This window comes from Myotis daubentonii, chromosome 16 (assembly GCF_963259705.1).
Source record: "Myotis daubentonii chromosome 16, mMyoDau2.1, whole genome shotgun sequence".
NCBI classification, from domain to species: domain Eukaryota; kingdom Metazoa; phylum Chordata; class Mammalia; order Chiroptera; family Vespertilionidae; genus Myotis; species Myotis daubentonii.
In genome coordinates this window covers 35,930,110-35,946,340 of record NC_081855.1, presented here as the reverse complement: position 1 = coordinate 35,946,340, position 16,231 = coordinate 35,930,110, and the positions used below count along the sequence as shown (strand labels likewise).

General features: G+C 38.6%; 1 protein-coding gene and 1 non-coding gene across 4 annotated transcripts in view; one reads left to right on the top strand and one right to left on the bottom strand.

The window, feature by feature from the left end:
• The window catches only part of BRIP1 (BRCA1 interacting helicase 1), a 133,294-nt gene that overhangs the window by 82,487 nt on the left and 34,576 nt on the right, over positions 1-16,231 (top strand). For all 3 annotated transcript variants that reach the window (XM_059669774.1, XM_059669775.1, XM_059669773.1), the window contains 2 exons: positions 2,893-3,052; positions 4,747-4,868. In XM_059669774.1, the coding sequence (XP_059525757.1) occupies positions 2,893-3,052; positions 4,747-4,868 (282 nt within the window). The remainder of the gene's footprint in view (positions 1-2,892; positions 3,053-4,746; positions 4,869-16,231) is intronic.
• LOC132219410 (U6 spliceosomal RNA) lies at positions 8,981-9,087 on the bottom strand. Its single transcript, XR_009449426.1, has one exon. It is a non-coding gene; the product is annotated as a U6 spliceosomal RNA (small nuclear RNA).

The following is a 16,231-nucleotide window of genomic DNA, read 5'->3' as shown; positions in this document are numbered from 1 at the left end:
CCTTTTTATTATTATAGACTAGAGGCCCAGTGCACAAAAATTTGTGCACTCGGGGGGGAGGGGGATTCCTCAGCACGGCCTGTGCCCTCTCGCAGTCTGGGACCCCTCGGGAGATAACGACCTGCTGGCTTAGGCCTGCTCCCGGGTGGCAGAGGGCAGGCCCAATCCCTAGGTGCAACCCCTGCTCGGGCTCAGAGCAGGGCCGATTGGGGAGTTGGGGCGCCGCCCCCTGTCATGCACAGAGCAGGGTTGATCAGGGGGTTGGGGAGCTCCCCCCTGTCATGCACAGAGCAGGGCCCATCAGGGGGTTGAGGAGCTCCCCCCTGTCACACACAGAGCAGGGCAGATCAGGGGGTTGGGGTGCCACCCTCTATCACCCACAGAGCAGGGCCGATCAGGGGGTTGGAGCGCCACCACTCTCACACTCAGGGCAGGGCTGATGCGGAGGTTATGGCTCAACCCCGTCACACACAGAGCAGGGCCCGTGGGGTGAGGGGGTTGAGGCACCGCCCCCTGTCACACACAGAGCTGCAGGGTGATCAGGGGGTTTGGGCGCTGCCCCCTGTCATGCTGATCCCGGTGCTGGGAGGCATATTACCCTTTTACTATATAGAATAGAGGCCTGGTGCATGGGTGGGGGCTGGCTGGTTTGCCCTGAATGTTGTCCTGGATCAGGGTGGGGGTCCCCACTGGGGTGCCTGGCCAGCCTGGATCAGGGGATGATGGCTGTTTGCAGCTGGTTCAACACCCTTCAGGGTGGGGGTCCCCACTGGGGTGCCTGGCCAGTCTGGGTGAGGGGCTGAGGGCTGTTTTCAGGCTGGGACTGAAGCTCCCAACTGATCCTTTTTTTCTTTTTTTTTTTTAATTCTGGGCCACCTTTAGCTCTGAGGCTCCAGCTCTTGGGCCTCCGCTCCTGAAAGCAGGTATCTGGTTTGTTTCAGTTCTATAATCAAAACTCTGTATCAACTCCAGCTCTGAGATCCCGGCTTGCTGAAAGTTGGTTTCTGGGGTTTTGTTTAGCTTCTATATGTTACAATGTTTCTTAAACTGCAAGCTCAGAGGCCGGCAAGGCAGGTGGGAAACGTTGCAGTCCTCCATCACTGAAGCAAGCAAGCCTCATGTTCAGTTTAAGCTGCCTGGCTGCCGGCCGCCATCTTGGCTGGCAGTTAATTTGCATATCACCCTGATTAGCCAATGGGAAGGGTAGTGGTCGTACGCTAATTACCATGTTTCTCTTTTATTAGATAGGATTATTTCACTTATGGCCATGGAGCTATTTCAGGAACTGGAACAAAAGATGTCCCTATAGCTCTTATTACTCAGGAAATTCCAAGGGTTTTAGGAGCTCTGTTCCTGGAGCAGGGATAAAGATCAAATATATATTTCTTATTATCAATCACAACATCATACCCTACTCAATGCCATATTAATATATCAATCTGAGTATCTCAAAGGCAAAAAATTTCTAAATTTTCCTCCCAATCTTGGTTGTTTTCCAGTGTTGCCTTTATGAGTGAATGGTACCACAATCTATATTTGGACTAATCAGATAACCTGGGGATATGATCATTTTAATTTTAAATATTTTATAATCTCACTTTCTCTACAATATAATTTTCAAAAAGATAAAATCATGACTCACATGTCAATATAAACTGAACACCTGTCAGAGTTTATTCAACTTATTGACTAATAAGAGAATGAATATGATGTTAGGGCTGATTCAGACAGCATTTACAGGAGCTATATACTTATAAAGGAATAGAATATAAGATTCTGAATACAAAACTGGTTAATGTACTGCAGGCTAATAATCTGTAACCTTTGGGGTTATCTTTTCTCCTGGACAGAAATTATTTGCATTTCTACTGGGTAAAAAATATAAGTTCAAATAATTTCACTAAATCTATATTTTAACAGTAAACAGTGAGTTCAGTAAAGTCCATTTCCCTATATAATCCTTGGATGGACTTTTGCCTCCATATGAAATTGAAAGGTTGTGTTATACTTCTTTCCCTTCCTCTCACGTTTCTGTAAAAAATTTTTTAATACTTTCTAATCCAAGCTACACCCATCTCTGGATTGCTGTATTAGTAATTTAAATGTACCCATTCTAACCCCCCTAACTCTTCCATATTAATATCAGAGTAGTATTATTTTTAGTCTTTATGTTTTTTAATTGTGAAATATAATGTATGTAATGTATAAACTTAATATGCACATTTCAATAATAATAGAATGGACTTCTAAGTATCCACCATTCAACAAAAAATAGAACATTATTTCTACATTAGAAAACTCCATGTACCCATTCATAATCATAACCTTTCATCTTTAGAGACATTAATGTTGCTTATTTTAAAAAAGTAGTTTATATATAGGTATATATGCTTAGATAATATATTGTTTTTGAACTTAAGAACTTATATGCATATATGTATAACTCATGGACACATACAATAGTGCGCTGAAGGCCTGGAGTAGGGTGGGAGCAGGGTGGGGAGGTCCATGGCAGGGGGTGGGAAGTGACATCTGTAATACTTTCAACAATACCAGTAAAGATAAATTTTAAAAAAAGAATAAAATCATTTATATGTTATCTATCTGTAATTAACTTTTTAAACTCAATACATATAGATTTGTGTTCATCCTTGTTGGTACATGTGTTACTAATTTTTATTTTTTTAACCCTCACCCAAGGATATGTTTTGAGAGAGTAGAAGAGAGACAGAGACATCGACATGAGAGAGAAACATTGATCGGTTGCCTCTGTACACAACCGTACACAAAAACGTTAATATGCTTGCCATAGTCATGTTGTAGCCACATTGGCTTTAAACAAATCAAGGTAAGTTTGACACACACAAAATTCACTTTTACCCTCCTTTTTAGTTATTAGAAAAGTTAAAAGAACGTTGGCTCTCTACTGGTTTATGGCGTAATCTGGAGTTGGTGAAGACCGTCATTGTAGAACCACAGGGAGGAGAAAAAACTGATTTTGATGAGTTACTACAAGTGTACTATGATGCGATCAAGTGCAAAGGAGAGAAAGGTAATTGGAAATAATTGGGTGACCAATGAAAAAATATTTTTTACTGTAAAGTAAGAAGTTGGCGCTGTTAGAACATTATTTGTGTTATCTTTTCTAAATGCATTTAAAGGAAGAATTATATGTTATACTCCTGAGTGAAAAGAAAGTAAGTGGAAGAAATTCTTTATTTGGAGTTATTCTGTGAGTGTTTTCAGTTGGGGAAACATTCAGTTATTGCTGGGGTCCAACCCCAGCAGGTCCAGGGGTCCCTAAAGGTGTGGATGGAGTCGGTGAAGAGGGAATGACACGGAGACAGTGTTCAGTTGATCAGCAGCCTAGCCAGGATCTCTAGCCAGGATCTCCAGCCAAGTTCTGTTCAGGATCTCCAGTGAAGTTCTGATTAGGATCTCCAGCCAGGTTCTGTGTCCATGTTCTCTTGCTAGGTTCTCCAGCCAGGTTCTCCAGGTTCTGTAGCCAGGTTCTTCAGCCAGGTTCTCTCGCTAGGTTCTGTCTCTAGGTTCTGTGGCCAGTTTCTATTCAGGATCTTTTGCCATGTTCTCTCCAGCGAAGTTCTTCTGTCTCTAGGTTCTGTGTCTAGGTTCTGTGTGTAGGTTCTGTGTCTCTTGGTTCTGTCTTCTAAGTTCTGTGTCTTGCTGTCTTGTTACATCTGTATTTATACCAGTTGATTCAATCCTATCAATCTCTATTACAAAGGTTAGGGCGTTTCTTATCTCCATTCCAGGGAGTAAAGATTATGTAGCTTAAGCATGATTGTTCATAGTTAAAGTGATTAATTACCCGCCTGGCACTTAGTTAAGAGGTTTTATTCCCTCCCTAACTTCAGGGGAAAATCCCTACCTGGGGAAACAACCTTTCTCAGAGACCTTGGTTAAAACACATAGTGCCAAGAAGGTGAGCAAACATATTAAGAACAGTATGCCATATATGCCAGGTCCCTTGAAACAGCAAGGATGGACCGGCTCCCGGCAAGTTATTATTCCATAGTCATCCCTACACTACCCACAATGTGTTGTGGAAAAAGGCAGGTAGAGCAGGCCTACAGATCTTCCTTACCAGCCAAATGAGCTCCACATTTTGATGCAAATAATATACTTTGTGTTTATATTCTATTACATAAGGTAAACTTGAGTTTTCAAAACATAAGTGAAGAATGAATATGAAAGTTAGAGAATGCCCATAATTTATGGACAATGCAAGATCAGAAAGATACTATAACATACTTGTCATTATCCTTGTATGATGAGTATTCTGTGCGTGTTGTACATACTTTTTAATATTACATTGATTCAATATGATATACAAATTGGGAATTATTTAAATAGTTCTGAGTTCTTTATATGCTTATGGTAATGGTAAGGGTTGCCATTTCAATTTCTAAAGATAAAACTATTGGTTCACAATTGCTCAGTTCATGTGCAAATTACTCCTCTGATGTGGTTTTACTGTGTGTTTCTCTGAGACACATAGTTTGTAAATTGGTTTGCTACCACATTGTACCTAAATGTAATTTTATTTTCCTCATTTATTTAAAGACATTGAACTTTTAAAACTTTATCTCATAAGAGATTTTAATTTTGATTTTTTTAAGTTTGTTACTATGATGACTTAATCGGAGCTTTTCAAAATGACAAGAAAAGGCAATTTCTGGGAATGTTGAGTGTGCTTTTGAAAATGTTTATTTTCTGTTGCTTAAGATGGAGCCCTCCTGGTAGCAGTTTGTCGTGGTAAAGTGAGTGAGGGTCTGGATTTCTCAGATGACAATGCCCGTGCTGTCATAACAATCGGAATTCCTTTTCCAAATGTGAAAGATCTTCAGGTAGGCCTTCACAGTCTTAAGAAATTTTATCATAGAAGTTGTTGATTTTGTGTTAACTATACACTTTTCTTGTATCTTCAGGTATTTTATTTTAATTTTATAGTGACTCAATGAGTGAGAAAGGTTTAGTAGATACCGGTTTATTTTATTTGTCTCTTCAAATTATAAGAGAAAGTTTATTTAGGAAGTTAGCGAGGTAGTAGAAATGAGCCAGCTGGGCTGTGTAGGCTCAGGAACCAAGTTATAGAAGCAAAAGAAGGACGCTTGGAGCTTAGGAGAGAGAAATAACTGGTGGTGGTGATGGGGTCGGGGGGATTGGGGTGGGGTGGCGGTAAGAAGGGGAATGGAAAGGCATGGCCATGTTCTTGAGAGGGAGAGTGCCCCTATTATATTTTTAACTTATACTATTTATTGTTTAACAGAGTGATTTTCCAAGTGTGGTTCCAGGTCAGGAACATCAGTATCACCTAGGAACTTGATAGAAATACATATTCTCAGACGCCATCCAGACCTATGGAAGTAGAGTCCAGCAGTTTGCATTCTGTGAAGCTGTTAGCCACAGACTAACAGGGGTCCCCTGTAGTTGTGGGGCCCTTTTTCTACCTGGCTCCTTTCTTTCCAATGCTGTGCCCTGCCCTGCAGATTGCAGTGATTTTAGCTGCCCAAATTCTTCTCTCTTCCACCTCAGCTCAGCAGGACCCTGTATTCTGCCTGTTCAGTGCTCTGTGCTGCTGTCAGGAAGTTTTACTCAGGAAGGGAGCTGAGAATCATGGAGTTCACCTAATGCAGCCGTGGGCAAACTACAGCCCTCGGGCTGGATCCAGCCCGTTCGGCTGTTCTATCCGGCCCGCAGAGCCGAAAGAGCGGAGGGTTCTCTTGCTCTCCCCTCCGCTCCTTCACCAGCAGCAGTGTTAACATGTATTAGTTCACACAAACACTCCATCCATGCTTTTGTTCCGGCCCTCCGGTCCAGTTTAAGAACCCATTGTGGCCCTCGAGTCAAAAAGTTTGCCCACCCCTGAAATGGATTTCCCTTATCTCTGAGATTAGTCATGTGTTGCCTGGTGTCTACCCCTTGAAAGCAGTTGCTTTATCTGTTGTGTCCAGTTTTACAGTCACTTACAGTGGGAGGGATATTCCTAAACCAGTTATTCTGGTCTTGGCCAAAAACAGGAGTTTTGCTTCATTACCACTGATTGTTTGCTAAACATTATATTTGAAAAATTACTCATAGCAATAATTTGAAGCCAAAGATGATGTTATCTTCCATCGAGAAGAATTTTTATTTATTTTCTACAGGCATTTGAAGATGCTAGCAATCTGACACCAAGAATTGAGGTTTTCTGACCACTGAGCTGATTGCATTGAGTATAATTCATATCTTTCCTCCCAGAGCACAACTGGTTAGGGTCTCATACCAAAGCAGAAATTCTTTCTCCAGGCAGTTATCTTCTTTACTGTTAATATTTTACTAGACACTCTGAATTATATAATATTAACACTAATAAATGATATTTCTCTGGTTAGTTTCTACTCTTCCCTAACCTCCGGAGCTCCTCAAAATTTCTGAAAGTCCATAAAGGATATCTGATCCTTCCCGCCTACAGTAACTGGTGCCTTCCAGTACCTTTCTCCAGCTACCAGTGCTACCATTGAGAATGCTGATGACCATGCCTAGGGCTCCTGTTCTGAAATGGCCAATGATGCTCTGGCTATTGCTACTGATGAAACAGTGGGAAATTGTTGTGTTCACCATCAACAGCATTAGTGCTAAAGCTGAGTTGCTGCTGATGGTACTGCTGTTGGCAGTGGTATTGTCTCTTTTTTATGTCTTATCATTTTACCTATATTATTGCACTAATACTGCTTTGTTAAAGTGGAAAGAGTATTTTTCCCCTTCTTTCTGAACCACATGTTCTTCCAATGTCTTAAATAAGTACCCCCCCCCCCCAAAAAAAAAACAAAAAACCACACTAGCTTTTTAAATTGTTGCTTGAAATTTTTCTCTCTTTTTGGACTTATATATGAGTTTTTCAGAGCTGGGGAAAAAAAAACCTTTATGGCTAATAATAGTTTGTACTAAATACCACGTAACAGATACAAAAGGATTCACATCCAACTCAATGTATGTCTGAGAAGAGAAATAAATGGTATAGAGGGTAGTGATCAAAAGGACTTCAGCATTTTCTGTAATACTTGTTTGTTTTAGTAAAAAGCAAGCTTCAAGAAAATATAGTGAGAATACAGGTGTTTATATGTTATTCTTTCAACATTCTTAAAATTAAATAAAATGTTACTTGTGAAGAAAAAAATTATATTAACTTCTATTTTCTCTACCCTCACTTCTAACAGCTATGATTCTGGGCATTGTTTTATGCCAATTTGGGTTTTTAATGCTCTATTTTTCTTACAATAAGTTCTTCCCAGGCAGCATTTCAGTCTGTCATACAAAAAAAAAAAAAAAAGAGAGAGAGAGAGAGAGAGACACCCTGTAGTCTGCTCTGACATTCTTCAGTAATATCCTCCTTGTAGTTCTACTTAACTGAATCCTAGTGGCTCTAGTTGTACAAAATAGCAGAATAACAGAAGACAGTGAGGTCTGGGTAGGGAGGAGGAGGTTTGTTCTAAAGAAGTTGACCTAGTTTGCCTAGTATCCCGAGTGGTTCCTAGAAGGGCCAAATGGGATAGACCTAAGAGTAATCCAAGTTGTAGGAATAAGGGAAATTCTTTATTGGCAATACTAGATATAAGGGAAGTGTATTTCTTTTTGTAATATGTCTGGATCAGTTCTTGTGTAACAAACAATTCTAAAACTCTGACCTAAAACAACAATCATTTATTATGATACACACATGTATGGTGGGGGGCGGGGTGGCTGGGCAGTAGATGATCTAGGCTGGGCATGTTGGGCAATTTCACTTGGGTTCAGTCACCCTACTGTGGTTTGACCAATGTAGGTTGGGCTCGACTGAGTAAGGACTGTTTTACATATCTATCTCATTTTTCATGGACCGACAGACTAGCCAAAACATGCTATCATTGCAATGGCAGGGGTACAAGAGGGCAGGCTTGACTGTGTAAGTACTTCCACATTTTCTAACCTTTTGCCCATAGCATGTCATATGCCCAAGCCCAAAGTCAGCAGCATGGGGGGCAATAGATTTAGAATTAAGACTTCAAAAAGGAATCCTGGTATTTTTTTTTTTTTTTTTTTTACAATTAAAGGATATTTATAAGGCATCCATCCAAAAGACTGATGTTTATAAATTTTAACAGTATAGGTATGCAAGTTTTCTAATTAAGAAGGTCTATTATCATTTGGAAATACCAGCAGTTAATTCCTGAAATATCTGAATATTTGAAATATTAATATCTGAAATAAATCAGAGCATCATTATACATGGCTTCTTAAAATTCATAAATGACCAAACAAGTTAAAAATATTTATTTGTACTGTTATGGATATAAAAGATATTCTGAAATTTTAACCAGTTAACTGCCATAAGCATCTATAGACGCAGGCAGTGGACCTTTTTTAATTAAATTCAAAATATCGTGGCAGTTTTAATGAATTCACTTTATCTATTTTTGTTGTTGTTTGTGCTTTTGGTGACATACTTAGAAAACCATTGCCAAATACAAGGCCATGCCCCTAATGTTTTCTTCAAAGAGTTTCATATAGGCTTAGCTCTTAAATTTATTTATTTATTCCTAAAGATTTTAATGGTTTTTAGAGAAAGAGGAAGGGAGAGGGAGGGAGAGAGAAAAACATTGATTGGCTGCCTCCTGCATGCTTAGTACCACCCTACTGGGTGTCGAGCCCACAACCTGGGCGTGTGCTGTAACCAGGAATCAAACTGGCAACCTTTCATTACATGGTACAGTGCCCAACCAACTGAGCCAAACTGACCAGGGCAAATGATTTCCTGAAATGGCTTTTCCAAAACTAACACCGTGCTTCAAATTACTGGACCACAAATTAGGACTTTATTATTTTCTTTTGCATTAATACTCAGTCTATCATGCAAGAATAAGTAAAAGTTACTTATAAATGCAAACCTTAAATATTCTATCTGTGGAAACGAAAAAATCTATTTCTGCATTATTTTCTATATTGTTTGATTTGAATTTTTATTTTACATGTCATCCTTGGGCAGGAGCCATACTAATCTTCTCTGTATTGTTCTAATTTTAGTGTATGTGCTGCTGAAGTGAGCGCTGAATTGTTATTTTAAAAAGTTCAGATCAGTGTCTGAGTTAGAAAAGTCATTTGAGTGGGGGGAAAAAAAGGCAGTGACATTAATTTTATGATACTAAATATTTTCCTTAAATTGAGGCACAGATTATGGAAGTAAAAATTAAAATGCAGTTTAAAATACTAACTTAAGACTTTTGTAGTCTCAATTGCAGAGTTTGGCTTTTAGAGAAGCAGGAAAATGTATGTTAGAGCCAAAAATATGACTTCTTTGGCTGTGACCAGGATTTCCTTTTCCCACCTTGGGGACTAGAAAGTAGTGGTAGGAAAATTTCATTTTGGAGCCAAGTGTGACTTGTTTAGTTTGTCATAATTTATTGCATATACCTCAGGGACCTGAAAATAAAGAAACCCACTATGAAATGTTGATAATAGGCCACTCTGAAGGGCAAGCAGTAAGTAACTTTCCCAGTGAGGATTTTTTCACTTCCACCTTTCCAGATGCTTCTGATCATTCTATATGGACATACTTAACTGTGTAATAGTTAAGAAGAAACCTTTCTGTGCACTAAACCAAAGTATTTGAGGAGCAGAAAAGTGAACCAAGGCTTTTGCATGATCAGATGTTGGTGGAAAAGTATAACTGAAAGAAAAGATGTTTTCTTTTAACGCAGTTAAGTCACAGTATAATGGATATCTAAAGCAAATCCTTTGGCCAAATAGTATGATCTAAAAACTGCAAAAGCCTTCAGCTTTATAATGCAGGCATCCACATCTCAAGTTGATGGCATAGTCTAATTTCTGAGACATTATAAAGTACAATACTTAGATTTTTTTAAAAAACAAGTCAATATTCTTTTAAAAAATATGTTTTTATTGCTTTCAGAGATGAAGAGAACAAGAGAGAGAAATACCAGTAGAAACATCAATGATGAGAGAGTATCATTGATCCACAGCCTCCTGCACACTGCTTACTAGGAATCAAGCACACAACCCGGGCATTATGGCTTGACCGGGAATCAAACTGTGACCTCCGGGTTCATGGGTTGACGCACACTGGCCAGGCTCTACTTAGATTTTTAAACTTGCATTTTATTTGTATTCCTTAGCACAGTTTAGTTTAAGAGTACATAGAAATATTCTCCTTTCATGAGTATTGTGCCTTTACTCCTCTGAGAAAAAATTTATAAAACCATGGCATGAGGCAAAAAATTTTTATACTTTAAAGATGTTCAAGTGGCATGTTAGATATTTATAATTAGCTTAATAAAATTTGATGTCAATATCAGAAGTTACAATTATTAAAATTAAGGTAAATAAGATAAATAAATTTTATATTTGTGTATTATTTTTCTTTAGTAACATATGTTGTATGTTGAGTTACCAAAATAACTTCACTTAGAAACTATTTACAGTTTAGATAGTGACTGGTTAGTTATCTTAGTATTGGCATATAATAACCATTTATTTATTTAACAAACTTGTACTAAGCACCTAATTTGTACTTAACATAGTAGGTGCAAAATGAACAAGATGCTACCTCTGTACTAGTGATGTCTATAATTTAGTAAAGGACTCGAATGTGTAACAGGATGTTTTGGTGGGATAAGATATGGGTGTTTGGTTGCTTAGAGAAAGAGAGGTTGAACAACACCTTTTACTTTCATGCAAATATTCATTTACTTTGACTGATTTGCCTAAAATAGATGGAGGAACCAGAGAGATGAGATATGAATCTTAAATCTTGTCTACATTGAGTTTCAAACGTACAAACATTTGATAAAGTGGAATGAAAGGCCAGATTACAAAACTATTCAGATTATTAAGACTTTATTAAGACTTTTCAGAATAACAAAACAACTGTTTTCTTTGATTTTTTTTTTATTATTGCTAGAAAGAGAGGGAGGGAGAGAGAGAGAGAAACATCAATCAGTTGCCCCTGGACCAGGGATCATACCTGCAACCTTTTGGTGTACATGACGGCACTCTAACCAACTGAGCCACCCAGCCAACAACTGTTTTTTTAATATCTGGCTAGAGTACTAATAGCTAGACTCTGGTGACATAGTGATACACTACACAGATTATAGCCCCTTGTCTCATGGAGCTTACAGTCTAGTGAAGAATATTAATATTAAAGCAATGAAGAAACAGTTATTTATAGTTGTCATGAGGACTGTAAGAAAAAGTCAGGAATTGTGAGAATGTATAACAGGTTCCTGACCTAATTTTGAGGGGTAAAGAAAGACTTCCGGAGGAAAAAAGTTATGTAGGTGCAAAGAATGGATAAGAGTATTCACTGCAGAGAGAACAGCATGTGCTAAGGCCCTAAGGTTTGAAAGAAGATAGCGGTTTCCAGGAGTTAAAAGAAGCTGAGGGCCCTAGCTGGTTTGGCTCAGTGGATAGAGCCTCACCTGCAGACCAAAGGGTCCTGGGTTCGATTCCAATAAAGGGCACATACCTTGGTTGCAGGCTCTTCTCTGGCCCGGGCCCTCTCTGTCTTTCCCTCTCTTCTCCTCTCCCTAAAAATCAATGGAAAATATCCTCGGTTGAGGATTAACAACAACAACAAAATATATCCTTGGGTGAGGATTAACCAAAGAACAAAAACAAAAAAAAGAAGCTGAGGTAGAGCGTGAGTTTGGGGAGAATGGCATGTGAGTAGAGGCTGAGAGAGATATTAAGGAGTCAGATCAGTTAGGGCTCTGTATACCATTTTAAGGATTTGAGATTTTATCGTAAGTTGTGGAAAACTATCCAGGAATAGAGCCTGAGGTCAGCGTGAGGTCAGGTGTTCTTATAGTGTAGCATCTGATAGAGAAACCCACTTGGACCTAGCCTAAATAATATGTGGTTACCCGGGGGAAATAGTAAATTTATATATTTCTTTTGAGCCACTTTCATAATTGTGTTAATCTTGAGTGTTTTAGCATTCGTTTATTTATTTATTTTAAAAAAATATATATTTTTTTATTATATTTTATTGATTTTTCACAGAGAGGAAGGGAGAGGGATAGAGAGCCAGAAACATCGATGAGAGAGAAACATCGATCAGCTGCCTCTTGCACATCTCCCACTGGGGATGTGCCCGCAACCCAGGTACATGCCCTTGACCGGAATCGAACCTGGGACCCTTCAGTCCGCAGGCCGACGCTCTAGCCACTGAGCCAAACCGGTTTTGGCCGTTTATTTATTCATTTAACAGACTTGTACTAAGCGCCTAATTTGTACTTAACATAGTAAGTGCAAAACTGAAGAAGATGCTGTCTCTGTACTGGTGATGTCTATAATTTAGTAAAGGACCGGAACCTGTAACAGGTTCGTGGATAAACTTAAAGGGGTGTAAATACTTAGGAGTCCAGCAACATGCTGTTGAAAGTGTTGAAAACACTTAAGCCAAATCACAGATATGGAAGAAAAACCTGTCACCGCTGAAGGTCCAGAATGAGTTTATCTTCAATTATGAAATCCTTTTTTTCCCCTCTCAGAAAACTTTCTTTTCCCAGCTTTATTTTTTAAATTGGTGTAGCCAATAGTATTATTAAAGCAGGGTTAAGTATATTTTGAAATTCCAAAATTAAAATCTAATTTGAATCTAAGTATGCCATGTAAGTAGATAATTTGTAATTTTCCTTGAACAGTGAAGAATGAGAATAGCCAAATCCATTATTCCTATCCCTCTTGAAAAACAAACATAAAAACACAAAATTAATGAATTGCTGAGGTGTTTTTAAATTAAACATTTTTTTCCATATATCTTAAATGTTTTAGGTTCATGGGAGGAAACATTTAAAGTCACAAAATTTTAGACACATGCCATATGATTTAACTTATGTGTAAAATATAAAGAACAAAATAAATGAACAAACAAAACAAAAAAAGACTCATAGATACAGAGAACAGACTGATGGTTATCAGAAGGGAGGGAGTTTGGGGGGACTGGGTGAAGAAGGTAAAGGGATTAAGAAGTACAAATTGGTATTTACCAAAGAGTCATAGAAATGTAAAGTACAGCATAGGGAATGTAGTCAATAACATTGTTATAACTGTATGCCAGGTGGGTGCTTGAGATATTGGGAGATCGCTTTGTAAAGGATATGATTGTCTAACCACTATGTTGTACACCTGAAACTAATACAAAATTGTATTAACTATAAACTGTAGTTTCTCTCAACACTCATGTCATTGTATTTGCTTAGGGAAAAAGCCATGTCTGAATATAGATAGCTACAAGTTAAACCTGTGGATAACTAATAAAGCCAACAAAAACTTTGGTTTTTGAAAAATTCTGCAGTTATTTTCTTGTGCTCATCTTATTTTTTGGAAAGAACAAGAACTTTGTTGGCCTTACTTGTATTTTACTTTTGCTCTTATAATAGGTGGAAGGCTTTAAAAGTGAAATTATCACACTTCGATTGTAAGGTTGACTGACGCTTAACTACTTCCGCTGGCCCAGAGCACTGCTTGGTGTTTATAACATGTCTTTCTTGTTTTCATGAAGATTAAAGGTTTGATGCCTTGGGAATGAGTTCAGTTTATACTGTCTAACTCTGGGTCAAATAGCCCCAGTGTGCCAGGGAATATAATAAGCTACCCAACTTATTTTCCTATAGCATCAAAATTTCCAGATGTGTTGCTTAAAATTACTTTATAGCAGGGTTTTTCAAGATTGGCACAAATGACAGTTGGGGCAGGATAATTGTTTGCTGTGAGTGATGTCCTGTATATTGTAGGATGTTTCAATGCCAGTAGCAAACCCTTCTTCTCCCACCAATTGTGACAACGAAAATGTCTCTAGACATTGCAACGCCAATATCTTCTGGTTGAATGCCATTGTGTATGTCATGAATTAAAAGTAACCTACTATTATTTAAAAATTATTTTTATCAAGTTGAAAAAAGTCCAATAAAGCTTTTACTGAGAGTCTAATTTATAACTAAATACAGTAATAGTCTTAGAGCAACAGTCCTTGGCTTCTACCCTACTCCCAGCCCCTGCTTCTTTTAGCTGTTATATCTGGTATTTTTATCTCTACATTTTATCTTTATTTAATCAGTTTTAGGTATTAATTAGTTATTTCCTATATGAGATAAGAATTTAGCTTACTTTACCTTTCTCTTCCTTTATCCTCCCATATAATTATATCAAATGTTTTAAAATTCATAACCAATATACATTATCATGACTCTGAAAATATTGTTCATTGTAGTCAAATGATTTCCTTCCTTTCTTGAAATTTAAAATTTTTCTTGGCAATAATAATACCCTTCTCCCCCATTTGGTCTTTTTGAAAGATCTTTAACTAAATCATCTATCAACCCTTTAATAAATCCGTGCAATGCCTCTTAACATAATTTTTCTATCAGATCTCTTAGATAATGTCAGTTCTTTTTTTTTTTTTCTTTCCTCCTGAAGACATCCCTTCTGCAGCCTCCTGATCTCCTATTTCTATCAGGACTAAGTAATCAATTGCTTTAATCAGTTGCTGTTTAGGTCTACTTAACTGCCAACATCCTGATATTTCCCTTTGCTGTCATCCTAGGAGTTGATTTGCTTATCTTCTGTGTTGGATCCAAGTTTCTTGGGTCTCAGTTCTTCTGTTTCTTGTTTACTGTTTCATCTTTGTAGTACACATCCTCCAACTGTTTCCCTGTGCACCTATTTCCTGAATCCTTTTTGACTCCTGCTGGCCTAACGGGCTATTTCCCATCAATAACTCTATGGGCACTCCAGTTTGAACTTTCACCTCTGCTTTGTCCATCAGCTTTTTATGTTCATATACTGGAGTTTGAGGTTACAGATGTCTCTTAGTTTAATTGAAGATAGAATCTATGTCACTTCCCCATTTGTCTTTTAATTTGGGGGGTTTAAGAGGCAAGGAAAAAAGAAATGCCTTTTTTTCCCTTCCTGAAACCAGAATTTTTAATTACTTCCTAAGATGAAGTATTTTAAAGTGTTATGATCCAATATTCCTTTATTCCCATTTCACATTTGAGAAACTGAATCAAACATTGTTAAGTTAGAAAGTAATACTTACTTTATTTTATTTTGCTGCAAGAAGCTTCATTGTTTTCATTTGGTCCAGTGCATGGAAAGTGCTTCAGAGTGGTTAAAAGAATGGCTAGTAGTTTTGGGGAGAGGCTCTGGCAAAAGCCAGACACCAGGGGAATGCAGAGGGGCCCTTCAAAGGTCTTGAGCGTGAGCCTTTCGAAGAGATACTTGCCCAGCCTCACCTGGGGGCCAGCCAGGCTGCAGAGTTGAGTCAGGTGTCACCCATCTTCTTGATGAGTTTCACTTCCTCACCCAGGAAGTGGTTGTCCAGGAAGTCACAGAGCTGAGGGTCTTCTCAGTAGAATCCAGGGCAGGCAGCTTCAAAAGAGCCTGGTTTAGGTTCCTCTCCAAGGCCATGGTCGTTTCCTGACATCCTGAGTTTTGCGCACTCATCTTGGGAAGGCTTCACCATGTCCTGGAAGAGAATGCGGCCACTGCACTGGTTTTGCAACTTTAAGAGACACTTAGCACCCTCATGCTTCTTCTCCGCCAAATCAAGTACGAAATGGCCCACACATCATCTAGGTGGAAATAGAAGCCCAGAGAGAGGTAGGTGTGGGAGGCCCGCAGATGCAGGTGGACCAGGTGGTTGACCGCAGCCTCCACCTTAGTGGAATAATTCTGTTGAATTTGGGAGCTCATGGTTGTTAGGAAATAAGGAATTAAAATAGGGAAAAAAACAAAACAAAACAAAAACGGTGTTGGCTGGTCTCAGAGGTGGTTCTGAAGGTGGTGACTGGATAAAATGCTGGAAAGTGGTCAGAGGCTGGAAGAAGGGGTGTCCCTGGGTCCGTTCCCTCCAAACGTGTTGAAGCAAGAGACAGATCTGGGACTGTTGAAGGTGCTATCAGAAAGTAATAATTAAAAAAAAATCAAACATATTTATCTTTGAAAGATAACTTTGAATGGTGAAGTATTATAATTCATCTGTTGTGCAAAATATAGAATAAAATATTTTTAAAAGGATTAAGAAAATAACGCAGCTGCTAGGCCAGCGGTTCTCAACCTGTGGGTCGCGACCCCTTTGGGGGTCGAACGACCCTTTCACAGGGGTCGCCTAAGACCATCGGAAACACATATATAATTACATACTGTTTTTATGATTAATCACCATGCC